General features: G+C 53.3%; 7 protein-coding genes across 7 annotated transcripts; 2 read left to right on the forward strand and 5 right to left on the reverse strand.

Moving 5' to 3' along the window:
- Positions 1-552: 552 nt before the first annotated feature.
- PG997_004256 (uncharacterized protein) lies at positions 553-3,820 on the reverse strand (the record flags this gene model as incomplete). Its single annotated transcript, XM_066808571.1, has 7 exons — positions 553-1,630; positions 1,694-1,803; positions 1,862-1,899; positions 1,964-3,285; positions 3,367-3,443; positions 3,503-3,586; positions 3,647-3,820. 7 exons carry the CDS (start codon positions 3,818-3,820, stop codon positions 553-555), a joined length of 2,883 nt encoding a protein of 960 aa, XP_066672189.1.
- Positions 3,821-7,146: 3,326 nt separating this feature from the next.
- PG997_004257 (uncharacterized protein) lies at positions 7,147-7,530 on the reverse strand (the record flags this gene model as incomplete). The annotated part of the gene is made up of 1 exon (XM_066808572.1): positions 7,147-7,530. The coding sequence occupies one exon, from the start codon at positions 7,528-7,530 to the stop codon at positions 7,147-7,149; it is 384 nt and encodes a 127-aa protein (XP_066672190.1).
- A 4,097-nt stretch (positions 7,531-11,627) lies between these two features.
- PG997_004258 (uncharacterized protein) lies at positions 11,628-12,866 on the forward strand (the record flags this gene model as incomplete). Its single annotated transcript, XM_066808573.1, has 5 exons — positions 11,628-11,787; positions 11,834-12,045; positions 12,215-12,335; positions 12,385-12,415; positions 12,470-12,866. 5 exons carry the CDS (start codon positions 11,628-11,630, stop codon positions 12,864-12,866), a joined length of 921 nt encoding a protein of 306 aa, XP_066672191.1.
- A 722-nt stretch (positions 12,867-13,588) lies between these two features.
- On the reverse strand, positions 13,589-16,656 carry PG997_004259 (oxysterol-binding protein; the record flags this gene model as incomplete). Its single annotated transcript, XM_066808574.1, has 2 exons — positions 13,589-16,489; positions 16,621-16,656. The coding sequence occupies 2 exons, from the start codon at positions 16,654-16,656 to the stop codon at positions 13,589-13,591; spliced, it is 2,937 nt and encodes a 978-aa protein (XP_066672192.1).
- A 1,335-nt stretch (positions 16,657-17,991) lies between these two features.
- Positions 17,992-22,454, reverse strand: PG997_004260 (SH2 domain-containing protein; the record flags this gene model as incomplete). Its single annotated transcript, XM_066808575.1, has 4 exons — positions 17,992-18,275; positions 18,331-21,871; positions 22,027-22,206; positions 22,269-22,454. The coding sequence occupies 4 exons, from the start codon at positions 22,452-22,454 to the stop codon at positions 17,992-17,994; spliced, it is 4,191 nt and encodes a 1,396-aa protein (XP_066672193.1).
- A 1,513-nt stretch (positions 22,455-23,967) lies between these two features.
- On the reverse strand, positions 23,968-24,641 carry PG997_004261 (60S ribosomal protein eL39). Its single transcript, XM_066808576.1, has 3 exons — positions 24,457-24,641; positions 24,192-24,292; positions 23,968-24,057 (listed from the first exon to the last, which is right to left on the reverse strand). Exons 1-3 carry the CDS (start codon positions 24,460-24,462, stop codon positions 24,009-24,011), a joined length of 156 nt encoding a protein of 51 aa, XP_066672194.1. The 5' UTR covers positions 24,463-24,641; the 3' UTR covers positions 23,968-24,008.
- Positions 24,642-25,504: 863 nt separating this feature from the next.
- PG997_004262 (Small GTPase superfamily- ARF type) lies at positions 25,505-26,288 on the forward strand (the record flags this gene model as incomplete). The annotated part of the gene is made up of 4 exons (XM_066808577.1): positions 25,505-25,635; positions 25,710-25,716; positions 25,794-26,201; positions 26,265-26,288. The coding sequence occupies 4 exons, from the start codon at positions 25,505-25,507 to the stop codon at positions 26,286-26,288; spliced, it is 570 nt and encodes a 189-aa protein (XP_066672195.1).
- Positions 26,289-26,808: the final 520 nt, after the last annotated feature.

Consider the following 26,808-nt stretch of genomic DNA (forward strand, 5'->3'; position numbering starts at 1 on the left):
GGCGTGGGGGATCAGTAAGGCGTGTTAGGCGCTGAAGAAAGCATGCCACGGTCCCCATAGTTCCAAAAAGAAATCCGTGTCCAAGCTTCCTTGCCAATTAAAGGTTGATGTTGGTATCTAAGAGGTATCGTATCGGTCCATCCCTATATACAGTAAAATCGGAAATTCCGAAGCACACGGAGCTAGATTCGCATCCCTGCTGACAGAGATCGACGAAAACGGCAATGGAAGGATCTAGCTTCCCTGCCTAGGAGGATCTCCATACCTCTCCTCCCACATGCATGTGTATGTATATCCGGTGTTCTTCAGAGCTGGTCGGTCATATTGCCGTTGACCAGAAACCAAGTCAATTCCATTGCCAACCAACCGGGCTGGGCGTAGCCGGATTTCCGCATCGGGAAACCCCCGAACCCCTGAACCCCTGAACGCCAAACGATGAAATGCGATCCGGAACCCCGTAAGTGAAAATCGTTTCGGCGGCGACTGTTTGCTATGTGTAGCAGGCGTGAGCCAGACCGCTATTATGGTAAATTATGTAGCGTGATTAGAACATCACTGGGCTGAGGTGGATGTAAGCCCGTCGATACTCCAGTTGTTCCCCAGTGCCAGGAGCTTTCTCTTGATGCCATCGCTGAGGCGACAACTGACGCCCTCTTCAATGGACTTGGCGGCGTAGAGCAGAACATCAACTGGCTTGTCCAAAGCAGTGGTGCTGCCATCGCCACGCGATAGTACGGGAATCCCATCCCCGTTCCACAAGTAGGCAATGACTGCAGGATCCTCGGGGGTGACCTGATCAATGGCCACGGGACTCCCCTCATCCCGCTTTTGGAAGCTGGGGTCTAGACGGGAAACGCTATCCGTCCAGAGAATCAGGGCGGAGCGGTAGAGTGCGGCGCTCCACCACGTCGGACGCCTGTCAGCGGGCATCGTCCTGATGAGGCGCAGGACTTGTCCGCAGTGAAATATAGACTCTTCGCGCTGGTAGATGCAGCGCTTGTGCCGTAAGGATAGCTCCCAGTAGGATCCGTCAAAGCCTTCCCGACGGGCCAACCGTTCGATTTCCGGGAAATTGGTGACGGCATTGAGTGAAATCAAATGATATAGGACCAGATTGGTTTTGCTGACGGAGCAGCCGGGGTTAGAATTGTACACTGCCATGGATAGTTCGTACCAGGACTGTAGAAGAGCCTGGACCTCCTCGAGGCGAAGCATTGTGGACGCCTTGGTCACTGTCCGGGATGCTGTGCGGCGTGTGCTCAGTACATCCGAAAAGCAGGACAGCATCTGTCTAAGATGACACAATAGGCTTTGTAGAGGGTGGAGTAGAAGGCGAAGCTGATGAGCAGATAGTGTGTTTTGTCGTCTTGACAAATTCTCGTGTAAGAAATCCTGAAAGACATCGTATAGTGAGGGGCTGAGGGAAGGCGTGTTAAGAAGTTGAGGGTTGACATTGGCCGTACAACCGTAGAGGGACTGCATGGCTTGCTGCCACTGCTCAGCATTGGCCGACATCCAAAGAAGATCTGGACCTGGCAGCGGGGCACACAACTCGCTGATATTCAGTATAGGAGCTGTATCATGGAAGAGGCTCAGTTCCTGGTCGACCATGACCCAGTTGTACACCAATCTTATCGCAGAGTTAGAACGGCAACTCCTACATGGCGGTCTGAACTCGGGGGAGGGGGCATACCTGTTCTGAGTTTCACGAGCCAGCCAGTCTCGCCACTGCAGCTCGAGCGAGCCGTGGAAGTTGGGTATCATGGCGGGCTGCGCATCCAACATGCCTGCATGCTTCAACATCTATCGGCCCGTTACATTAGACACGTGTAGAGTCTTGCGTTCAAAAGAGCTCACTTACAGACAGATACATGCCTCTTTGGCCCAGAGAAATGTCCACTTTGGAGAGGGAGTCAGTACTTGGCTTTATACAGAAACCATCTCGGGCCACTTGTTGACTTACTTAACCACTTGTCCCCGCTCCAGGCGCCAAGGAGTGTAAAGAGTAGTGAGCAGCGCACAGTAATGGGGTCGGCGCACATCTCGATATCCTTTTCGATCTGGGGAGCCCAAAGTGTCAGCGTACATTTCCAAGAAGGAATGCCAAAGCTACCCACAATATCGAAAAGACTGATGCGACATGTTTCGACCAGCCCTGCACTCAAGGCTCTGGCTTCTGCAGTTGGCACTGCAGAAGCACCTTGAGCAATCATCAATAACACGAGTAGCGTAGAGGCCTTGTTGTTTTGTACCATCTCGTTGGGATCCACGCAGCCTGTGGAAACCAATGAGTAGAAGAAGGACAAGCTGCGGACGTAGCTTCGCAAAAAGTATTCTAATATTTTCGAGGGTGGGAGAACCAAGAACGTGGCCAGGCCAGGACCTGAGAATCGGTCCTTGCTGTATCCGCTGAGGCCCCCTCGGTGTATTTCGAGTGCCTTGTGTAAGAAGGTTTGCGTAATCGCCAGCATATTGTCCCTGGTCCTAGAGTGTAGTGGGATCACCGAGGCAAGATCGGCCGCGTCCCAGTCAACTTGCTCCAGGTAACGTTCAAGCGTTTCCCAGGTATTTTCTTGCTTGCTCTTCTGCTCCAGACTCTCAAGGTGTACGATGGCGGTTCGAGGGCATGTGCCGGAATACACTGGCGGGGTGCATCGGGCTAACGGCCAAGCAGCTTCGGCCGCAAGAACGACTTCGAGATCAGTGGTGTCGTTGGGGCTTGAGACGGTCACGTCTGTAGGTTTCACTGTCGGCTCGTATTCCCCATTCGACATGATGCTGGTGCTCGTACTCCGTGTGTGGATAGAGCCTCTTGATGAGCTCATCTGTTCTGAGTTAGACGAGGCATCGCTCATCTCGGCAAAAGGTGGCATAGGTACATCAGCTGTCCCCAGTGGTACATTCGTCGCCGAGTACATGTCGAGATCTAACGAGTACTCAGGCCAAACAAGCATGTCGTTGTAGTTGTGATCTTGGTGGAGGAAGTCGCTGCTCAGCATGAGATCGTCCAAGTCGACTTTGGTATGCGGGGATGGGAAGTTGCTCTCGGTGCCTGGGTGGGAGTTGGCAGGCGAGTTGTTCTTGTGAGGGCTCTCGCCCTGCTGTATCCTCGGGTCTATAGCGCTGACAGCATCGGGAGAAACCATGGGCTTTGCCGCGGACTCATGTTTCATGATACTATCAAGATCCATGAATGCTGGGTTCATGGTAGCCGTTGCTCCAACTTGCGGTACAGGCGGTTGATTCTGCAAAGCCGCCGCAGCTCGCAAGGCCGCCTTGGAAGACCTACATTCAAGTCTCTAATTAGCTCTGTCTGGGATAGATACCACTCCCATTCCAGGAGAGTCCAGATTGGTGTCAACCTACCTTCTGGCGAACCTCGCGGCGCAAGGCAAGCCTTTGTCAGCACAGCGAGCGCAAGGCACTCGTTTGTCACAGCCCGTCTGCGCGCACCGTTCAGTCAGTGGTTTGCATTAACTGAGTGAAAGAAATTTGAAGTTACCTTCGCTTGTGCGCAGTTCAGACAAGCAATGGGTTGCTTCCCTACAACGGTAGGAGGCGCCCCCGGGTTGGTATCCAGAGCCGGCTGTTCGTGATAAGTAGAGAAGTGGCCTACATATTTGGGTCAGTTGTGCTGCTCGCTTACACTCTCGTACACGCTGGCCAGTTGTGCCCAGAGGGTTACACGCACGTTGGAGAAGGTCCCTTCGCGCAAAGGAGAGCTGACAGCTCTGGCAACGATGCGGCTTGACGTTGGTGTGATTTGGTATATGGCGTTCAAGGTGTTCCTAGAGTAGGCTTGTGTCAATAATATGGGCATGGGGGACGGGCGGTATGGCCATCAGAGCGAGTACGGCATTGCATACCTTGCGAGTGAACTGCTTGCCGCAGTAGGCACAGTAGACGACCATGTTGAGTGAATATTGCGAGCGACGGTTACGGCTACGTGTAAGTAGTTACGGTCGTCCTGTTTCTTCTCGGCATCCGTGAGTGGTTGTTGGATCCAGTCGAGGAGGAGAGGCGAACGCTTAGAAGATGAGATGCAAATACTTGACGAGCGAACGACGAGGCGAAATCAGTAAGGCAAAAGCGAATATGTAGGAGCGCCGGTCAAGAAAGCGGCATCATAGGTAGAAGACGAGTATAGGATGGAATGGAGGAGTGCCCGGTTTCTTAATAAAGAAGCGGTTGGCGGCGTCTCTGATAGTCTTGAATGTGAGTAAGTCATGTACGTCGGTAGTAGTAGTAGTGTAGGTACACCAACCGACCAACCCAAGCACAGAATGCGGGAGGCTTCCAGCGGGCCAAGCCAAGCCAAGCTAAACATATCCAACACCTAGGATGGGTACGTACCGGCTGGGGCTGGCTGCATTTGCATGTAGGTACCTACCTCCTACTGCTGCTGCTTGATTCTGTTTAGCGTTTGCGTTTGATCTATTATCTTTCGCACAGTCGCCCCAGGCCCTCGGGATGCGTTGCTGCAGGACCTCTGTCCGCTTCCGTGCTTGTGGGACTGGGTGCTTTGGGTGGGTGCTTGGGGTGCTTGGGTGCTTGTCGGTGCTGCTGACGCTGACGCTGATGCTGATGCTGATGCCGATGCTGATGCTGATCTACTGCTGACGGACGGTGTGAGCTCAATGCTTGATGCCGGCCTGCTGCTGCGCTGGGCTGAGTTGGTTGGCTGCACTTGCCGACCGGCAAACATCATACATTGAGCAATTGTGCATACATACATACATGCATACATACTTGATACATATCGATCCTTCAGGTACGCTTTCCCACGCGCTCTTTCGTATCATTCATAATATATGAAATTGAAATGTACGTTAATAGTAGTACACATCCACATGCTCAGAAGTGATCAAACTCGAAGACGAGCCGCAATCCATTTCTGGCTTGGTTGTTTGTTTCGAGACATTGGCCGAGAAAAGGAAGATAGATGATTTGATGAAAGGTAGGTTAGGTAGGCAACCAATACCTAGGTAGGTACATCCAATCCCGGTAGCAGTCGCCGGTAGAATCCATCCCAGTAGATTGGCCCTGTCAAGAACAGCCTCTGCCAGGATGAGCCCCAAACTCTGATTCTGTACCTGTTGAGCTTCCCATTCATTCATCGATTGTTCGAAACGAAAAACCGGGGCCCAATGGGATCTGAGCGGCCATCCCAGCTCAGTAAGCCACGGCCGGCTTGTCATTGGGCATGCCGAGTATGCGCAGCTGGATTTGATTGGGAATAAAGCTCGTCGGTTGCTCCTTTAGGCAAGTAGTAGGTACCTATGTTTGTATGCATTCAGGTATGTAGGTAGCGGATACGAAACACATGTTGCCTTGCTTGCCGTATAAGTCGGAGCAGAACAGCCGCTCTCCTGGCCTGCACTATCCATTGACCTATATCCATCATTAGTTGCATAGGCATGTACTTGCCGTAAGTCCATGGGTAGACTAAACCGACATGTGCTGCCGATTTCATTAACCGTCGTTATTACTCAGATGACAAAGTCTACGAGTGCATGTATACGTGTGTTGCGGCGGGCCACAATGTGCCGAGCGTAATCAGCCTTTCGACACATGACGAAGCGGAAGAAAAAGCATCTTTTTTCCAAGACCAGGCCCAACGTGAACGTGGACATGAACATGAACACGAACATGAACAGCATCGCCCGAACCTAATTGGTCCCGAAGAAGAGGCGGTGTTGTGTGCTGTGTGCTGTGTGCTGTGTGCTGTGTGCTGTGTGCTGTGTGCTGTGTGCTGTGTGCTATGCAGTGGGTGCAGCGTTTCTGCTTTGTGTGCCTGGGCTGAAGAAGAAGGAGCCGTGTAAAAGAAAAGTATCCAAGGTTCAGTACCTACCTGCATCCTTCCTGGCGGGGCTGGCACATCCACGGCTCCTACAACAATGCAAATGTGAGCAAGCCAGGACTTTTTTTTTTTTCCTTCTTTTTTTTCTCCTCTACCTGAGTTTTCAGATGCTGGCAAGGGTCGTCTAGGCTGGCCATGGCGCCACTTTGCTTACAACTCATTTGTTCATCATTCAGTGTTGAGAATGCATACACTTAATAGACGGGAAACGTTTCCTGCCCTACCCCTACAGTGCCCTACAGTGCCCAGCCCAGCAGTGAGATGGAGGGCTCTAGCGGTGCGCTGTTGACGGTACATGCCAATTAAGCTATGCGGCTAGGGTGCGGGCTGCTGCACGTCTCGGTCCAGTGCTGAGATTGTCGGTCCAACAGCCCCCCTCGGCCATTGCTAACCAACGGCTTACACTACCACCCAGTCAATCAGTCAGTCAGTCTCCCATCCCCATCCCCTTCTCCATCCCATCCCATCTCTACTGGACGCCTGATTCTGAGGGGCCCCGGTTCTTTGGCCCCAGGATCGACCCCCCACTATTCCAGTGCTGCAGTGCTGCAGTGCTAACAACATACTAGTATATATTGCGGCTTAAACTTATAGTCATGGATCCATGGCAGATACATCCACACCCTCCCCCTCCATGTCTTATATACTCCTCTCCATGCACCAACAAGAAGGCCATGTGGGGGAAGCATGTAAGATATGCAATGCGACGACATCTGCCTAGTTACAACCATTGTTCTCTACCAGAGTGCGAGAGTGCGAGAGTGCGAGAGGGCGAGAGGGCGAGAGGCAGAGAGGCAGAGATAACGCGTGTCCGCTATTGTCCATCTCCGCCTGCACCCACCTTTTGGCAACACCATACCGACGAGGCGGTCGTTATATATTCTCGTTGCATTGCATCGGACTGATCGGGGACGCCACCGGCGACAGTGTCGACTCGGCTGGCGACCAACCGGACCCAAGGAATGGTCAAGGTATGTTAGGTAACGTAAGTAGGCAGGCAGTTAGAGTTAAAGCCCTCTCCGTCTCAACCCACCTGGACAGATACGGCAAAAGGAGTCTAATGCGGCGTGGGCGCGCAGGGGAAAACGGTGCAGTCCTACTACATGTTTCACAATGGCTTGCCTGGGCACACCTGTTGGACTTGGGGGGTTACGTATGTAAGGTCCATACGTCCATACGTCCATACGTTCGTTGAGAGCAAAATGCCACCCTTATCGGTCGGTCAACCGAGTCAGCCGCCTAGAGATAGACTGATAGATAGATGATAGCCCGCGCCACAGGCCTTATCAGAGCTGGGGATGTCGAAAAATGCCCGTTCGCCATGTCAAGTGACTGCAGAAGGTGGGCGGGCTTGCCTGAACCAGTCTGCCCACATCAATGTCACGATGATGGGACTCGGGCCCCCGAGGACGGGAATGTCGGACATAGATTGCCCGTGGGCCTTTCTTCAGACGAGGCAGCCGCCAGAGGAAATCGTTGTCTGGGTCCAGACAGGTCCAGACAGGGCGACGATGTTGTTCCTGCTCTCGTACCTGAATGTGCACAGACGGGCTGCTGTGTCGTATCCATCCCAAGCATGCCCGCCATTCCAGCATCTGAAGTAGTAGTGGTCGTCGTTCCTCGTCCTCGTCCTCATCCTCGTCCTCGCCCTCGTCGTCCAAGATCGGCATGGCGAAAACCATCTGTGTCGCCTGGCCGTGGTTGCTATCCGTCCACCCAGCCGCCTGGGTGCCATGCTACGTCCTTTACACTACTGTAAGGTTTATTCTGTGTCAGATCGATCGGGATGTGCATGGGGAACATTGAAGCATCAGATTTCGCGGCATTACGACCTGTGGGCATGCTGTACAAGCAGAGGCATTCCGCCTTCGCCTACCTACTACTACGTACTTGATGTGTGCATGAATGATGCGGTCATTTTCAGTAGTGTGTCTAGCGAGCTGTGTATAGGGATATGACCTATAAAGGATATATTGTAGATACTGGTACTAGATGTATGTACTTTTGCTTGGTTGGATCCCTCGGTCGACGCCAGTCCAGCCCTTTTCTTTTGATTCCCGCCTACCGCCGCATCGACGGACCATGTCTCAACCTTATGCGCGCGTACCTTTATGCATTTGGTGCTACGTCTGTGGATTGTTGGTTAACTGCCTACCTAGGTAGGAAGCCCTCGGTCGTATTCTGTTTTCTCATCCCGCTCGGTCGTTGCACAAACAGTTTTCGTCTAGACAACCGTCTCACGACCGGGATTCGGTGCAGGTTTCTAGAAAGAAGGAAACAACCCGTACGTGTATGCAGTGTTAGTACCATCATGTATGGAAGTAAAAGTAAGTAAATAATAGACTAGAATGGTGCTACAAATAGAGTCGGTAAGTCGGTCTTGTTAGGCAACCAAGCAGGAAGGAAAGCAGAGGGCGAAAATAGACAGCAGCTTGTGTGTTTTGTGGCACGCACCGATTCGTTCCAGGGACGCAACATCCATTGCTCAACCAACCGCCGTGGAGTTGTTTTCTTTTCTCGTCGCTTTAGTATTTCGTACGGTAAGCCGGCGGTCTCTCAACAATCAATGTGTCTTGTGCCTGAATGGCCGCCGATCCTTGCCCCTCATGGACGCCCTGGACGCCCTGTGTCTCTACCGGTCAGGATTTAGGCCGCCGGCTGGGAATCATGTCGTCTTCGGTCCACCATCTGCGGCGCCATCTCGTCCATCCCCACCCGTGCAGTTGCTTTGTCTGGGCTGGGTCGTATTATTGGCATTGCCGCCAGCGTCAAGCCTCCCGTGCTGTTTGATTGTGCTGTTCCAAGCCCCGAGATTGATTGGCGGCGATGATGACGATGACATCCTCGGGCCACTCGTACTTTTGCTGGCGTTGCGATTTCCCATTCTGCCCCAGGCCCTCGTTACACACAGGGCGACGTCGACTGGCTTCGGTCCCGAACCGAGGGCGAGATACCCGAATGGCCAACCAGCTGTTGCCCTTCCTGCTCGCTCGCTCTCGCTCCGTCTTGTCGTGGCCTTTCTTTTTTCTTTTTCTTTTTTTCTTTTTTCCCCCCTTCTTGCAGCCTGCCAGGCGGACAGCTCATTCATCCATTCCTTCATGACTCCGCGACCCATCCGACAGAAAGCCACACATCTGCCCCCACCGGTGACTGTTCGGGTTCCTCGTATGGCGCGGGGGCTTACATACTGTTTGTGGTGTTGTCCTCCTGAAGACTGGGAGCCTGGGTTTCGCGGGAGGGCGAGTCCGGGCTGGTTCGTCGCCGCTATGCCTGTCCTACCTTGTCCCCCAGCCTCATCCGCTCCAGCTGCGGAGTGCATCGTGAGGGGGTGCATGGTGCGTATAATTGAAACGTCCTGTGTGGTGGTGGTGGTCTGTCAGTAATCAGTAGGCCGTATGCTATTTGTCTTGTGTGTCAGGGAACGTCGCGATGGTGTGTATGCGTCGAATGTAGCGAGGTATCTTTCTGTTTCCCACTGCATGCCATTGGCCACGGATCGAGCCAAGTAGTCCAGCTGTCCTTTCAGCTCCGGGTTTTCGTTGTGTGGTGGTGACCTTTTCTTGTTGTTTCATCGCCTGGTATCGCCAACAAGTATCAAGGGATCTGTGGTAGTCCAGTCGAGCTCCCTGCCCAGGCGTACTGCCAATGTATCGTCTTCCGAAAGGCTTCTGGTATCAGGATGGCCCAGCTTCATGCCACCGTCGGGGGGTTCGACATGTTCCGCATGGTGTGGTTGATCAAGAATTGTCGTATATACACCCTCTTCTGCCGGGGTGTTCGCGAGTATCAGGTGTGTTCCTCATGCAGTCACAGGGTCGTCTGTTCCATCACCTCTCGCCTACAGAAAAGCCCTGGGCTCGTTATAAGAGGCCGGCAGGGCAGACAGCCCCTTCTTTCTAGGGCAGGTATGGCAGTCTGTCAAAAAGCCCGAGGCGCTACTGTCATCCAAAACAGAAAGTCTAATCTCCGGGGCGGACTATAGTCTTTCGGATATCCCCATCTCACTTCGTAAGGCACAGCTCTAGAGACCCACCGAGCCCCCATACAGCCCGACTGACCGAGGAACAGATGCTCAATCTCGTTCGATATGGGCGGGACCTTCGTCACCGGAGGCACCAGCGTCTTCTTGGGCTCTCGTTGCTTTCCCATCAAGAAGAAGCCAGCATCCCAATCGATTGGACGGGCTACGGAGATTATCTGTGACGGATCAATATGAGCCTATGTGATGGTCTGGTAACGTCCGTTCTGATATACGATAAGATCTCCACGGACATTGCCTGCCGCGGTCATTCCGGACAAGTGACCGTGAATCCTGATCCCTCCTCGGCAGGTCCATGGCCTGGCTTTTGCGAGCCAAGGAAACAGCATGTAGGGATCGAGCATGAACGATAAGTGCCGTTCCTGCGCCAACGGAAACTGCCGCCGGTGAGCCTCTGTGGCAAGCGAACCTGTCACCTACAGCATGCCCGAACATCACACAGGCCCCGAGTGCCGAAATTGTGAACACTGACTCACCTGTCGCCCCCGCTGGCATCCCACTGGGGACGATTTATTGCCCGAGTCACGGTGTGAAGGTGAAGCCTCCTGGGCGTTGTGTTACGCTGTCGTTGCTGTTACTCCATCCAAAACCGCAACCCATCGTGAATGTGGCAGCGTGCCCCTCTGCCCCTTACGCCTCTTCGGGCTCTAGTTACTCGTGTGACCACTGCTAGTATGGATCATCTCGGTGTAGGCTTCCTATCACTGAGACATCGCTTGGCTGGTGTTCGGACATGGGCGGAGGGTCCCTTGTAGTGTTGGGGAGACAGATATAGACGTTTTCGGTACTCCGGAATTCGCACCCAAGAACCCGCAGGCGTTCTAGCAAACAGGAACCAGCGTTTTTTCACACTTTCTAGTGGTCCTCCATATCCTTACCGTACCCGACGGTGTTCTAGTAAAGCCGTAGAGGGCCAGGGGGGCAATGCTGCCCGCGGGTGACTTTGGCCAGTGTCATTCACTATCCGAACCGTTGGAAGCTCGTGGAATGTCATGCCGTGTCGTCGTAAGCCGAGCACGCCTATATGCCGTCCTATATGCCACTCGACTCTGAAAATGGGCCAACGAGAGGCAGACCAGATAGAACGAACTCCCACACCAACGTTGGGATGGCGGCGGACTACATATGCGGGGAGGGTTGAGAGCTTGAGGGGGCTTGCCAGAACCGCCAGTGATGTCCGGAGACTCGTTCATGCATGTTGCACTCTGAAACGACGCCGGTCGAGCAAGACGGGCGGATGGGCTGAGGCGAACCGTCCATATGCTCCTCCCCCCTACCGACCAGTTATCCAATGATCGACGAGTGGCACTCCATCCCGCTCCCGCCATCGGGGGTGCTTCATAAGTCTGTCCGCGCCGGACCAGTAGCCCATGCTCTGCCGGCAAGATCACGAGAAAAAGCTGCTTGCCATTTGGGATTGTATACGCGTCTGGATATCTAGCAGTAGCAAGACGACTGAGTGAGCGGTTAACAATGCCTCGTGTGTATGCACCAAGGCTGAAGTATGGCATACTGGGAGAAACGCGCGGAACCTGCCGGCAGAAATAGAACTAGCCAATCCATCAAGCAACACCGGCAGCCGCCTCTTTTCTCTGTCCTGCAATGTGCCGAGACTCTTGAGTTACCTGCGCGAGGGGGCGTTGCATAGATGTACGCTACATTATCAGATCATCGGAAGCCTCCCTGTCCCCCTTCCCCTCTTCCCCCTGCCGCCCTACCGGAGCCACCATGCGCGCGCCAGGACGCTTTGCGCTACCCGACTTGTTAAGGATCTGCCTATTGGTGGTGAGAAGGGGGTCGGCGGCGGCTTGCCGCGGATGGCATAGCCGAGGGGTCGTGATAGGCCTGTCGAAAGCAACTACTACCGTATACTCTCCTCTTCCTGCGGGTGGGTGTGGGCTGTCATTGCACCTATGCATGCATGCATGGCCCAGGAGAGGAGGAGGAGGAGGAAGAAGAAGAGGAAGAGGAGAAGGAGGCGGCAAAGGGCGGAGGGGAGTCACCTGAGCAAACACAGACGAGCATCTATAAAGAGCCCCTGGTTCCAGTCCTCCCCGCCCTACCTCCTCGGCCATTGTTTCACACACAAAAGCCTCACAACACACCTCTCGAAGACACATCCGAATGGCTTGCAAGGTCATGCACCGTGACCTCTCAACCATGCACCCACGATAACACCCAGAAGCCATTTCAAAAGCAAAGTTAGGAATCGGTCATGGGACGTTTCGATGGCTTCAAACTCACCGGCATTGTGAAGTGGATGGAAGGCATGACTGGGTCTGCGGTAAGAAAGAGGCGCTGCTGTGCAGACGCAGGAAGACGAAGCAAACGGTGGCGACATCTCCGATAAGGCTTCAGGTCCTCTTGTACATGCGACAGAATACTTTTGGGCCTCGTCGATGGAAGAAGGATTCGCTTTGGGACAGGGGACAAGGGGTAAGAGAAAAGAGACAAGAGACAAGGGACCGAGCAACGATCAACCCAGGACATTGTACCACGGGTGCTCGAGAGCCTGGGTAAGGGGCGTCTAGACACGCCCATCGATCCTCCATGATGACGACGACGACAAGGTCCGGCGACACACTGGTCCATGGTCTGTATGCAGGAAACGTCAAGGGAGTGATGCTGGGTTATGGCATCATACAGCAAAGAGACGGATCCATGGACCACCCAGTACAGCAATTCAAGGCGGATGGTTGGATGGTTGGATGGTTGGATGGTCAGATGCTCTACAGACCAGACAACAATGATCGACAACCCATTCATCGCTCAAGTGACCAGCACCAGGCGATACCGAGTACGCTACCTCGACAATTGCCTTGGAGTTTCTGGTTCGCCACCGAGTGGAACATCTCAGCAGATCGTCCTTGTGCAGCATCCATACCTCGAAGCCAACTTGGCATAGAGCAGACCCCCAAAAGCCATCGGCCTTTACCCCGGGCGCAGGAAGTATGTCGGGAATCTTAAGGAGGACCCCAGTGGAAGTTGTCGTTGGGGACTAGAGCCCAAGTCCTGCCCCGAATAACCATACTGGACGTCTGTCTACATGTGCGCGAGATGAACTTTGACGCAAGTGAACGCTGCACACGAGGATCTGTCATGGTGACATTAGGTAGGTCATTAGGAAGACTTTCCGGGGCCGCAACCCGTACGTTCCTGAGAGCATTCACGGTCCTCTATGGAACAGTACCATATACCACAAGATAGGGGTACGTGTAAATAACCAAGTATATAGTGTAAAGCCTCTTTTGCAGGTAGCCATGACATGAAGTTGCATCTGTAAGGACATACCTGGTACTTACTACTGCTTCAGTGCGCTCGCTGCATGGCTCAGTGGCAATAAAGGATACCAGCCCAGCTGCTATTCTTCTCAACCGAGCCGTCTGCTCCTATCGCGTCAGCCTCGCCCTATTGACCTCGTAGCGCCTTGAAAAACGACACGTAATTTGGTTCAATGATTTGCATCTGACCGTTGGTTTTACACGAGCTGTGATTGATACGAATCTGCCTTCAAGTTCTTTCCTAGGCGCGTGATGCGTCTTCTCCGCCCCGCGCCCCTCTGCCTGATTCTATCCACTTCACCCCTTTTGGTTTCGCCTCTGTTCAAACTACGTGATACACAAAATCGGTGCCTTTCTTTCAATGAATCAGAAGAAAGTTTGTTGGAATTGACAGGTAAAACGACGCTCCTAAGCACCCATCGCAAATATATCCTCTACGTTGGCCCCTTCAAAGTTGCGCTCACGGCTCTCCCAGTAACCGTCCTTGCCACTCTTCAGCCTCCACACCTCCTCCTCGCCCTCGCCCTCGCCGGCCTTCACGAACCACTTGGGGCTCCAGGTCTCGCCGCGGGCCTCCAGATCGCGCCTCCTCACACGCTGCGCCTCCTCGAGCAGGACCTTCTTGTCCTCGGCGTCGTCGAGCTTGCCTTCTTCTGCGCGCCGCTGGTCCGGACGGAGACGGCTGTCCGTCGGGGGCAGGCGGTTACGCTCAATTTCGGTCACCTCGTTGAGTGTGGCCGCGAAAGCCGTCAAGCCGTACGTGTTGGGTGCGTTGGGGACGAGGTCACCGACCTTCCAGATTTCCTGGCTGCCACTCTTAAGCGAGCCCGTCCAGGTGCCAGTAAGCGGCGACCCAGTACTCTGGCCGTTGGCATCTTGAAACTCGACATGGACATCTTCTCCACGGCCACCGAACATGCCGCGCGATCTGAACTCTACGACGGCTTTCGCGCCGGTGCTCTCGTTGTTTATATCCATCGTGCCCACGGGCTCCACGTACTTCTCGCCCATGACGACGTTTCGAAGGAACATGGTGGCTATGGTCCAAGAGTACAGCTCATCAGTACCGTCGGGCAAACGCAGAGCAACACGCACACGGCCCTCGGTGGTGACTTCGGCACTCTTTCCCCAGAATTTCTGGGTAGGGGCAGGGCTCTGAGTGAAAGACCAGAGCGCCGCGTCGGCTTGCATAGCCAACCGCACCGGGCGATGACAAACCTTTTCGACGACAAGGCGGAATCCGCCAGGCACCTCCGAGTCTGTTCGAAGCAGCTCAAACGTCTCGCCGAGCAATGGGTTGAACGGCTTGCGAGTGGCTCGCTCTTTACCGCGGTACCCACTGAACTGCGAAACTGCAAATGCTGCCATATACACTAGCCTCTCATCTGCCGAGTTCAGCTTGGCGGCCTTATCGAGAAGCTGTGCATACTCGAGCTGCTCGGCCACGCGCTGGACTAGCGACAAAGGCTCGTTCGAGGATACTGGCATGGAGATTGTGCTGAGATCCTTGCCAACATTCTTGCGCACAAACGCAATGAGAGAAGGCGGAGGGACAGTAGCGGCTGGCACGGTGCGGCGTCTCTCAATCCCAATGTCGATGGGAAGAGGAGTGAGGGACTTGGGCTTGGCTGGGAAAAGTGCGGCCGCGCCGGTGGCATCCAACGGCTTGTCCTCCTCTCCAACAGAAGAGACCGACGAAGAAGAGTGTATAGACGCATCGTCAGCTTCTGAACCCTGCGAATCGTCCTCCCCACTCTGGCGGTCGATCATAACAACTTGGTTCCGGCCATCCTCTTCACCTGCCTCGGCATCGAAGAATTCTTCCGTGGACGCCGTCGATTCCATGCTTCTTCTCGAGTCTACCGCCGACATAGGCGCTGGGGTGCGGCGTCTCTTACTCTTGGCAATCACGGCGGTAAATTCTGCTACGACCGAGTCGAGGTCGTTAAGCAGAGCTGCGCAATGCTCCTGCGCACTACGCTCTTCCTCCGACCCCTTTGACGTCTTCCGTTCATGAGTTGGCCCATTGGGAACCGCAGCGCCTGCTGTACCTGGAGGCGGCACAGATGCACTGGATTTGCGCTTCCAGAACGACCGTTTGTCTTGGCCTTGCGCGGGAAAGTAACCTTCTGCTGCCTCCTCAACCACACTGGGGGAGTTGGGGTTGGGCGTCGTGAGAAGGGAACTGCCCGTGCCCGGGCGAGTATTGTATTGTTTCTGGGATGACATATCCTTGACCAATCTACGGAGGGCATCTCGTGTGCCGACGACGCGGCTCACCAGAGATTCAACTTGGTGCCACTCCCTATCATCTTCAACAGGGTTGCTGGAGCCTGGTGCCACAGTATTGGCAACGGGCCGCTGCTTCGAGTGTGGAACATTTAGATGGTCAGGAGAGGGCTCCGGCTCGAGACCCCGAGCGATTCGACTTGCTCTTTCAAGAGCCTTGGCCCAATCCTCGAAGTCTTTGTCGTTGGCGGCTCTGAGATGCCATACCTCAGCGCCCGAGTCGATATTAATTTCGCGGCGTCGCTCGTCGGCGGCGATTGCAGCCAGACTCAGCGGGATCGCACCGCGAAGGGCCGAGGAGTTACGGTTATAGTAGTACGACAGCGTGCATGACGAGTAGTCTAGGGAGAAGAAGCGGCGCGCAAAGCCCTGGCCCTTCTTCCTGCGTCTCTTGAGAAGGTTGCCCGTATGATATGTCGAGGATGTGCCCCCGTCGCTACGACCAGCTAGGGAGAGAGCCCTCGTCCTATGACTCTGCAAACTGTCGACCGAGTCGGAAGCAGTAGCACCCATCTGCGGGCTTGGTTTTACAAGGCTGGACTTGCTCGCAGCGGCAGCTTGCAGATTCGGCAGATAAGCGGCGCCCTGTGGCGATTGGCCGGTGGGATAGGTCAGCAGGACAAACGTGGCCGTCTTGCTTGTTTGTTTCGAAAAGGTGTTGTCGAAAACCAGACCGAACATTGCCCCCTCCCCAGCTGTAACGTCGTAGGTTCCCATAGAGACCTTGTCGGCTTCGCATTTCCCATGCCATTTCATAATGGCAAAACCTTTGCTCTGGAGCTGTTCCTGGGCCGAGCTGGCATCGCGTCTAAATCGGTTGCTTTTCGTGGTGCTGGATCCCTCGATGTTTTCGAATGTCTTGTTCAGCTCGTCCACGCTGGCCGCCGAAGACGCCAGCGTGGTCGCACCACTGGAGCCCGGGTGCTTGACGATGCCGAAGTTGACGGATTTCTTGTGTGGCTGGACACTCCATGATATCGTGTGCCCTTCGTCTACCTTGACCCAGCGAACGATGTAAGACTATAGCAGCGTAGAGTTCGCGTCAGCCCGGGTTCAAACGTTCAGCGTGGACGCGCAACAGCCCCAGTACAAATGCGCGCATAGGGGTGTCTCTGGGACAGGGCGCTTGGTGCTCGCGTGGTCCAGCTTACCTTGCTGTGAATCTCCAGCTGCTCTATTCCCGCCATTGTATGTACACAGCAGTTTGGCCACGGTCGAAATTGGGGAGGGAAGGGAGAGTGTCGCGTTGGTTAAAGACTCGGTCACAAGCAAAAGTGGTTGGTTTGTCCACAAGGGGGTCGGTGTTGATGATCCCTGCTCGTTCAAGTATGACGCAGCAGCAGCAGGCGAACCATGTCCGGGTTTTGAATTTGACCAGATTCCAAAAGAGGGAGGGAGGGAAGGCCAGGAAAAAGACACGGGAAAATCGTGGCGCTTATGTTCGAGTCGCTTGGACCATGGCCACCCAATGTTTCCAAGACGAATAAGAGAGAGCCGGAGTCGAGGACAGGCTGCTGACCTCAGTTGAATCCAATGTCCAAGTACTTATGTAGGGCAAGGTGGCGGACGGGCTTTGCTTTGTGCTGTGCTGTGCTGTCAAAAGTGTCAATCATCGTTTCGCCTAATTTACTGCCTCCTAACGATGCCCACGGTACTTTAGTGATCGGGTGGGGGGCCCTTAATAATTACAGGCCTTTACAGGTACATAGCCCGAATAGGATCCTTGGCACCTCGTCCCGCCCAAACAAAAACACATTTGGTGTTCCTAGCCGTGCGTCCCGTACAAACCGACAAACCGACAACGGGGTGTCCAACCTCCAACATTGAACCCTCTTTTCATGGCTATACGACGTACAGTAAGTATGTATCTGTCCATTACCTGGGTGTACGGAGCACTCTGATTCCTTGACTCCTTCCGCCCGCACCCCCTCAGGCTACAGCATTCTACGCTTCATTATAGGTCTGTCTCTGGTTCGAAAACTGGGGGGGCCTTCGGGGGCCTTGAGAGGGGGGCTTTTCCCAGTAGTCTTCTACTAATACGGTGCCTGTCTGCCTGTCAGGCTGACCCCGGTACCGTACCTGTCGAGACCCAAGTGGCCGGTTTATCCGTGCTGCTCAGCTACGCACTACAGCCCCTTAGCCCGCCGCTACTCCTGAGTAGAAGGTACAGTAGAAGAAGGATTGGAAGAACCCAGAAGGCCCAAGGGCCCCTAGTCGCCTGCCCCTTTCCAGCCGAAATACCAAGAAATAGAACCATCGAAATGACGGGGCCAAGTTCAGGTCACAATCTGCTTATGTTCATTTTTCATTCCAGACGTGGATAAAAATCGCTTCTTATGCAACCTGTGGCCTGTAAAAAAAAAAAGGCCATCTCCCATACAAATACACACTTGCTCCAGCTCTTCAAGGCTCTGGGAGCTTTTGCGTTATCCATGCTATGGCTATGGACCAGTCCAGAATAGTCATCTGGTCCTCTAATTATTGCAACTAACTATCTGCTTTTCTCAGCCATCCCTTCCCGTTCATCGGTGGTGTTGTCGGGGCACTCGTTTGGCATTCTCCACCATCCTGGCTATCTCAACGTTGAAGCGTGTCTTGAATCCGTTGCAAAGATCACGCATGTTGGGATACTTCTCCTTCAGGAACTCGAACCCATTCGGTATGATCCGTACGAACCAGTGTCCGATCTTGGCGGCCTTGTTCGCCTTGAAGCAAAGGTAAAAGTAGCCAGGATGTTTGGGGTCAATGCAGAACGCATAGCTAGAACGAGTCGGATTCGCATCCGAGTAAGCCGTCAACCATTTCTCTGTTTCCTCGATTAGCATTTTTCCCTTCAAGGGCACATATACAAGTAGACTCACCAAGTTCCGAAATGCTGCCTTTCTTGAACTTGTCGTGGTTCATCATTTGGTCCACCATACGTGCCATGGCCCGCACATGTTCTTGGATTAACTCATCAAGATCACTGTACGTTTTGGAGCCAATGCACAACTTCTTGCCAAGCGTGAAATCGTTCTCCTTTTGTAGTTCAAGGACATCGAGATGTTGGTAAACACCATCGGCAACCTTCCACGTAATAGTAAGATGGTCGTTGCCCTTTCCGGACGGGCGAATAACAACATCGCCTTTGTCCTTGGAGCCAAGATACTGCTCGGCGTCGAAAGAATTGAACGGCTTGAATAGGTTGTGCTTGACCACTCTTTGAGCACGTCCCGTCACGCGGTCCTTCTCTTGGCCAGCTTCCTTGTCCTTGTTCTCGAGTGCGACATCCCAGATGCTACGATCATGGTCTCCATATCTCTTGTATGGCCGCCGTAACGAGTCCTCGCGCATGGACAGCTTCGCCATGAAGTCCTTGCGATTGAGTTCCAGAATCTTGGCTTGCGCCGTCTGCCCAACGTGAATGACCTCTTTGATCGAAACAGTGCCACGAGATGTGACCTCATGGGCCTCGATACGACCCTCGATGCCACAGTCAAGTTTGGCAATGGCGAAATCATCTTTGACCACCCGCACATTGACCGAAACGACCATGCCTTCTGCCAAAGACTCCTTGGTCTCGCCAGTGAACATCACAAAAATCTGGTCGGCACTCAGTGGGGCAAAGTTCCGTCTGAGTTCCTCGTATGGCGCCTGTAGCTCAGCCCGGATAGTCTCCAATGTTGCTCGCTTTCTCTGGCTGTAGTTCTTCTCCAGCTGTTCTGCGTATTCTTCAAGGATGAGCTCATTAACTTTCTCTTGCTCGTCGTCTTTGAATAGCTTTCGCACAATAGCACCAGCGCCGTTCTCATCAGTCTCGGCCTTGACATCTTCCTCGTCAAGCTCGAGAGCATCAGCCGCCATCTTTCGGCCGAGCTCATAATCTTCAGGGTGAACGCGAGTGTTATCCAGAGGCTCTGAGGATGGGTTAGTGGCATCGTATTCAATGTAGAGGAAACTGGCACAGTTATTCCAGACGCGTGGACCAACGACCGGCAACTTGTTGTTATCTGGGTCACCGACAAGCTCGTCGCGCGAATTGACCACGCCTCCGTTCGCATTGATGGCTTTGATGACGCTTGTGGCCTTACGGGGCCCCAGGCCAGAAACGTAAGGTAGAAGATTGCACGTGTATGGGTCATTCACAGCCTCGTTGATGTCAACTCCGCAAAGGTTGACCATGTCAACCATAGCTGTCTCCAGTGTCTTCAACAGTTTGTCCTGAGGTAGCAGACCCTGGTTCGGGTGGAAAAGCAGCGACGAAATGTCTTTTCCTAGCGCGGCATATTCCTTCATGGGGTTTTGCAGGAACTTTGCCAGCGCTACGCAATAGCGGGTGATGGGGTTTAGCGTAGGATGGTCCTGTAGCCCTCGAGGGCTGTCTTTGTAAAGCCGGGCAACCTCGTCATTGACGATAACGACCTCAAGGAGCTCTCGGTTCCAGTCGCCAGTCTCGGCATCCTCGAATTCGGGACTCATGATCTGCTTCTCACTGATGATGCCCTCGATATCACGGACTAGCTTGTGGGTATCGGACAAGAAGCCGCTGACGCCGATGACATCAGGGCGCCTACGTTCCACGAGTTCAACAAACGCGGCTCGTTGATCCTCGTTTCGCGCCAAATTCTCAAACTTGCCTTGCTCAAGTACACGTCCATCTTCTTCAACCCATGCCCAGAAGATAGGGTCACGAGCAGGGTCTCCCATGCCATTCGATATAGTCAGAACTCTAGGGGCCGTGCCGAGGACCATGCCCTTAGGCTTGTATGGGGCCTGGTCCAATCTCTTCGAGTACTCTTCGCGACAAATCTTGAGGAGCTCATCCTGGCAAGCTGTCTTCAGGGAGTCTTTGACACCCTTGGTAATGACGCGCTCGAGTTTACGGAAGGCAAGGTCCAGAACTTCTTGGCGCTCTTGGTTCCAAGCATCGGCAACATGGCTGTAGTTCTCCGATACGAACTCGGCATGCAACTGCTTTTTGAATTCCCTTTCGTTTTGCAAGCGAAGTTCGACGTCAATCAAGCCATCCTCCTCTGCTTTCATCATCTTGAGGAACAGTTCAGGGCGACGGGCGAGATCCGGAATCGTCTGGTTGATGAGGTACTTGATCTCGTAATAGGGATGAGAATCATCAATCCTTCGGAGACCCTTCTCGGTACGACGACAGCTGACTTCGCCCAAAGCGTAGAAGTGGGCCCTGAAGTGTTTGCGCATTCTCGGAGTGATGAAGAGCTCTTCTGCGTACATTTGGCGAGCCTGTTGAAGGACCATATCTCCAGTGGCAAAGTCGGAATCAGTCAGACTGTCAGCCAGGTCCATTGGTTGCTGGTCATGGTCTTCGGCATGTTTTTTGCCTTCACGTAGTAGGTTCTGTGCCAAGCGATCTGGAGTGATACCATAGGCCTTGACCACCTGGTACGCCTTGCTGGTTCTGATTCGCTCGAACATGGATGACTTAGTACCAGGACGTTTTGTCTCCCTGGTGACACCGTTCATAGCAGCGATATCCTTCAGCTGAGCTGCGTATTGGAAGTTGACATAGTCCTGGAGGTCCTGCAGTTCTTCCATGGTTGCTGCTTGCGGGATCATCTCTTGTAACATTTCGTCCTGTATACCACCCGCGTCTCTGAGGTTTTCGCATGTTCTCTCAAGAGCAGAGCGCTTCTCGATCAGTGCACGGAACTTAATATCGAGCTCCAAGATGCGCCAAAGATCATCTTGTGTCAGAAGCTTCTCGGCATTCACCAGGTACTCGGGTGCCTCCGGATCATCCTGGAAGTCGGGATTTCGTGTTTTTCTCGCGTGGATGAGGTAGTCCTTGCGGTGCTGGAATACGTATGGAACCTCGAGCTCCTCAACAACAAAATATTCAAGGACCTTGCCCACAGCCTTCAGGAATGGCTGGTTGAGGTCGCTGGAAAGCTGTTTCTTGGGCCACATCAGGTTGGTGATCCATCTGGATTCTTCCTTGAATTGTTCGGCCGATAATTGGAGTTGTCTGAACGGTTTGCGGTCCAACTGGAAACGCTCGGGCTCATCTGTCACGCGAATCTCGTTATCTTCCTCCGTGAGCAGTTTCTCCGCGAGCTGAGACGGCTCGAAGACATCCTTGAGTTCCAGGTTGGTCTCTTCTCTTTCTCTATCCTGCTCGGCTTCCTCAAGGTCGAGAGCCCAGCCGTATTCGAAGCCGTCGCCGAAGATTTCCTCCATCTCGCCAAGAGCTTCCTTGTCGAGACCCGTGGGGTCCATAAGCGCAGCGAGGCCCCGGTCGCGCGGTCGCGATACCTCCAAATCTTCGCGGTGACGTCGTTGCTCATCCTCGTCTTCTGGAAAATCATCTTCAATGAAGTCGTCGAGGTCGTCAACAGGGGCGTGGTGACTGGGACGTCCCCCATAGCGGCGATCATCTACGGCATCGTCATCCTCGTCGGAGAAGATATCGTCAAGACCCCCCCTTTTTGCGGCCATTGCTGTCCTCGTCGCGGTGGCCGTGTTGAAGTCGCTTGAATTTCTTCTGGCCGTTTGATGTTCGCTTAGTATGAGTTCCCGTAGATACTCAGCATAGATATAAATCTTACCTTCTCCGGTTGTTTGCTTTCCCATCCATCTATGTTTTCCCCGATCAAGTCGAGATCCTCTTCATCCAGTTCGGCTTCCTCAGCCCGCTCCCGGCGTCTCTTCCGCTTTCTTCGCTCTCTCTGGGCTTCCGAGTCTTCGGCCTCTTCGTCGTCGTCCTCAACAATGAAGCCTTCACGAATCTATCATTACCGAGGGATCAGTTTGAGTATCTTGGCTTGGCAGCAGCGACAGGGCAGCTCACCTTTGCAGCCTCTTCTTCATCATCGTCGTCATCCTCTTCCTCACTGGAGTCATCCACGCGCTCGCGCGGCTTGCGCTCCCGCTCCCGCGGTCGCGCTTCGCCAGTGTCTTCATCGTAGGACTCATCCTCCTCTTCGCTGTCGACATCAGCCTCTCCCATCACCAAATCGCGCATGCTGTTGCTCATTTTGTCGGAGACCTTCGGAAGGTGCCAGTATGCAAAGATCTGCCTGCAATGTTTAGGCTGGGCCGAACCGACGATGTGGGTGTTGCCTCAAAGCAGGCTGCTTGCTGGATGGGCAAAGGAAATGGAAGAGAATGGCAAACAAGTGCGAGCTCTTGCGCGAATGGGAAATAAAACTTAATAGAGAAATGAAGAGGAGATGGCGGAAAGATTGAAGCACGAGTAGGCAGAAAGCCCAATGATTATGGTAGTAGTTGCCGTGCTTTGTCCACGGTTTGATGGGAAAATTGTATCGCGTCTCTCCGACAGCCTCGCGCTCGTTAACTCTCTGATCGGATTGATGGATCCAGACTTTCTTGCAGGGATAAGCTCAAGGGAGGAACGAGGGCTGGTCCAAGCGGTGGCTATCAATGCATAAGGTTTCTTTGCGTAGCATAAATCGCTTTTATTCAATAGCTATGCAAGCATTGAATGCAATTGATCTTCCTAGCGTGCACAAAACCCCCACTTCGCGCGACATCCATCATTGTTCATTGTGTTGAACAACCCAACATGTGCATATCAGAGCCGATCAAATTCCATGTCCCTTTTGTTGCTAATGCTAAACTGATTCCAGGGAGAGGATTAGACAGTGCTCGCTGACACATTCAAAGAGCTGTTACTGAAGAGGCCCAGCCAGGTATCATCGGGCTACGGGATGGTGCTGTGTTATAAAGACATCCATACTCACCGGCCGTGATACATGGAGACATCAACATTATCTATAAGAAGGTATGGCAAAGACTGGCCGTCACGATTTAGAGTAGTAGATTATGTGAAGCTTAAGTCCGTATTGGTTGCTCAAGTTGTAGGCCGGCAATACAAAGGACTAGATGACAGGCACCATTCATGCAGGGGGAGCAACACGACCACACGATACGCCTGCGATGGTTCCCAAAGCTCGAACATGAAGGACGACGTATCCAGCCCATGTATCATGGCGCAACTCCAACCCTCCTTTGTCGATTTCTCGACATCTGGCTCAGCCCTCTCAGCTGGTTTCCCTCTCGACCTCATAATGTCGGAAGCATGCTCAAAAGCTGCTCAGCTTCGACATATGTATGGGTGCTGTCAACGCCACACCCAATGCTGTTTGACATGTCGTCGTTGTATCCGCGGAAATTAGATGGCAAAACCGGGAGTAGTTCACAGTCCATTTCACTTGTGATGCAAGACAGCAATATGTTCACGAAGTATTTCATTTCCTTGACCGATACCATTGATGCAAGCCCTTGGTGAGAAAACCGATTCAATCAATATGTTCGCCCGTTTCGCCAGCAGTGTACTGCTTCTCGCCAAGAGTTGATGTGCCTTTTGCGGCAAGCCATATCTCCGGGAGATCAACCATGGTCTCGTCATTCATCCACTACACATCATCCCCTGATCCTCTTTTCCTCCGTCGCATATTGACGCTATAATGACAGTCCGAATTTGTTGACAACAACCCGCGCAAGGGGAAACTGGAAGGTGCCGGTTGTTCGTTCGGGTCGTGAGGAGGGAAAGGTAAGAGCGATGCATCTAGATGCCGAGACGAGTCTTGCGCCAATGCCTTCTCTTGGCGTTGTATCTATCAAGTAGATGTCAGTTTATGCTTCTGGTAGTCGTCGGGATGTGTGGCGCTTGGCCTGTTCCCCCATGCGAAATGTTGATGGGATTCATCATGAGAAACAGGCCTGGATAGCGATTCAGGGAGTGTCGTACCTGATGGTGTTACCGGTTCGGAGACGAATCCATTGCGGGATAGGTCGGTTCTGCTTCTGGGCCTTGGCCAGCTTCTGCTTGGTGCGGAACGACTTGTGGCTCTGTAAAACAAAGAAATTCATGTTAGCCTCCCAGCACTACTTCGCGTCGTCGATGATGGCTGCCGCCGGCCTCTTCGCGGTCGACAAATTCTCATCCTGAGGCCATTACAGCCGCAAGATGACCGACCGATAGAGATGCCGACGACGTGTGTGCAATTACGTACCGGCATTTTGACTGCTTGTTGCGTCTCTCAATGTCGAGTTGGTGATGTTTTCGCAAAGAAGTCGTAGAATTGCAAGGGTGGAGTAGGCGTCCAAGAGGTATGCACCAACTTTTGAATTTTGCCCGAAGATTAGGAAGGGTTGTGGCCCTTCCAGAGATTTCCCGAAAGTGTCACGTGGGGGATTTAAAAGCTGTTTGCTGAGGCTTGGGCAGACTGTGCGCAGGTGGCTTATCCAAGTGTGGCTCGTCCCCTTAGAGGCTCATGTGTCTCTTGCTACCCCACCTGTGCTACTTTACTCGATTCCACCCTAGCCTAGCCGGCCTTGATTGATGAATGATGACAACATTGCCTTTGCACTGCACTGTGCTGAGCCTGTACATAGACCACCTCAATGAAAGGACTGGTCCGCCTGGGCCACTTCAATGCGATGGCTGATTGATGAATGAAAGGTTGTCAAGTGGACCTTCTAGGATCAATGCTAATGTCCAAAAGCCCAGCGAGCCGGCCGGCTGCCTCTGCCTTCTGCCAATCGACGACAACAGGGAATGTCCAAAGGGTCTCTTCACTCTGTCGGGTTTATTAATGCTTGTTGTTCTGCCCCCTTTGACAAGAAAGCTTGCTATCCATTTAGTTCCAGCTACAAGGTTTCCCCCATTAGTCATCTGACAAGTAGGACAATTACTTCTCACTGCTATCTTCTTGACCAACAACCTTGCGACTAGTCTCCGCTTTCTTTTCCGGCTTCAGTTCAAGTTTCATTGTGCTCTGTTCTCTCAGGTGGTTCAAGGTACCACGTACTGCGCAAGCTCAAGATCTAGCTTACCTGAGCATATCCACTTGGCCAGATCTGCCCGAACTGCATCACCATCACCCACCTCCTGCGCGACCGCGAGCTACCTGGACACACGACCTCTTGAGCGTGCGAGACAGAGAGAGCGAGAAAGAGAAAGAAAGAGAGAAGGGAGATTGACAAGTTAGACTGCTCTTGGTCCCCCACGTCTTTGAGCGACCATCCTGCCGCCAGATCTGTTGCACATAAACCGCCAATATGGGCCAAAGTGTGTCGTGGTTGTCGAGTCTGCTGTGGGCCAAAAAGGAGATCAGGATATTGATTCTGGGTCTTGTAAGTGCCAACAAGCTGCAGCTGGAACAGAATCTCGCTGGATTCAGTCACAGCACGTATGGTGGACTTGAGCTGGCAGGCTGACCGATCTGTTACAGGATAACGCAGGCAAAACAACATTACTATATAGATTAAAGGTAGGCTACTCCCCTAGGGCACGGAGGGGTTCTGCGAGGTCATTCTGAACCAACTAACTAAATGCGTGCTCGACCAGATCGGAGAAGTGGTGACGACTATCCCTACGATCGGCTTCAATGTTGAATCGGTAACTTACAAGAACCTGAACTTCAACGTGTGGGACTTGGGCGGCCAAACCTCGATTCGACCCTACTGGCGATGTTACTACGCGAACACGGCCGCTGTCATCTTCGTTGTCGACAGCACCGATATCGAGCGACTGCAAACGGCTTCGGAGGAGCTGGCTGCCATGCTGAACGAAGACGAACTTAAGGATGCTGCGTTGCTGGTCTTTGCCAACAAACAAGATCAGCCAGGCGCAAAGGGCGCTGGAGAGATCAGTGAGGCATTAAGGCTGGGTGAACTCAGGGATCGCAATTGGAGCATCATGGCTTGTTCAGCCGTCGACGGGAGCGGTGTCCATGAAGGCATGGACTGGTTGGTGGTAAGTTGCGCCTAGCCTCGGCAAACTGGCATCTTTTGTGTTGCATATGCAATGTCTGCGCAGCAGGCTCCTGTCTCTCGCACCTGAGGAGTCGCATTGCGACATTCGGCCCCAGTCCAGTTTCGATGTGTCAGCTAATTCGCAACAGCAAACTGTTTCGCAGGAATAAGCAGTCCCACCTGATTGGTATAGATCCGTATGGCTATACCGAGCGGACGCGACGAGGTTAAGCACCGCGCTGCCACCACATTCGCAATCCCCACGGGTCTTACTATCCGTTCACGACAGACGATACGAATCTGTCGTTCTTGAATATACTGCGTTGAAGAAGGCCCTTTAAGCACACCTATTACCAAGGCGCTGGAAGTCAGGGGTACGTACTGTGAGAAATAGGGCTATCGTTGATAAGGGTGTCTTTGACTGGCGTTTTGGAGGGTAGAGCTTGGGTGTTACTTGCTAGAGCAGGAACCATTATGCACCAGGGGACTGCCAGCCAGGCAGATAAGCAAGTGCTGAAGCGTCCAGATCTCTAGCCGCAGCACTAAGCTGTAGACAACTGGTGGTACAAGCATGAGATGTATGACGAAGCCGGGCGAAGAATCATCCT

The sequence above is a fragment of the Apiospora hydei genome (genome assembly GCF_038363865.1).
Source record: "Apiospora hydei strain CBS 114990 chromosome Unknown utg000004l_segment0_segment0, whole genome shotgun sequence".
NCBI classification, from domain to species: domain Eukaryota; kingdom Fungi; phylum Ascomycota; class Sordariomycetes; order Amphisphaeriales; family Apiosporaceae; genus Apiospora; species Apiospora hydei.

What these genes read in the sequence shown, in the direction of transcription:
- PG997_004261 (XM_066808576.1), bottom strand. An exon ending in CGAACCGGTAACACCATCAG is followed by an intron (nt 24,058 to 24,191) that starts GTACGACACTCC and finishes TCTACTTGATAG; the next exon opens with ATACAACGCCAAGAGAAGGC.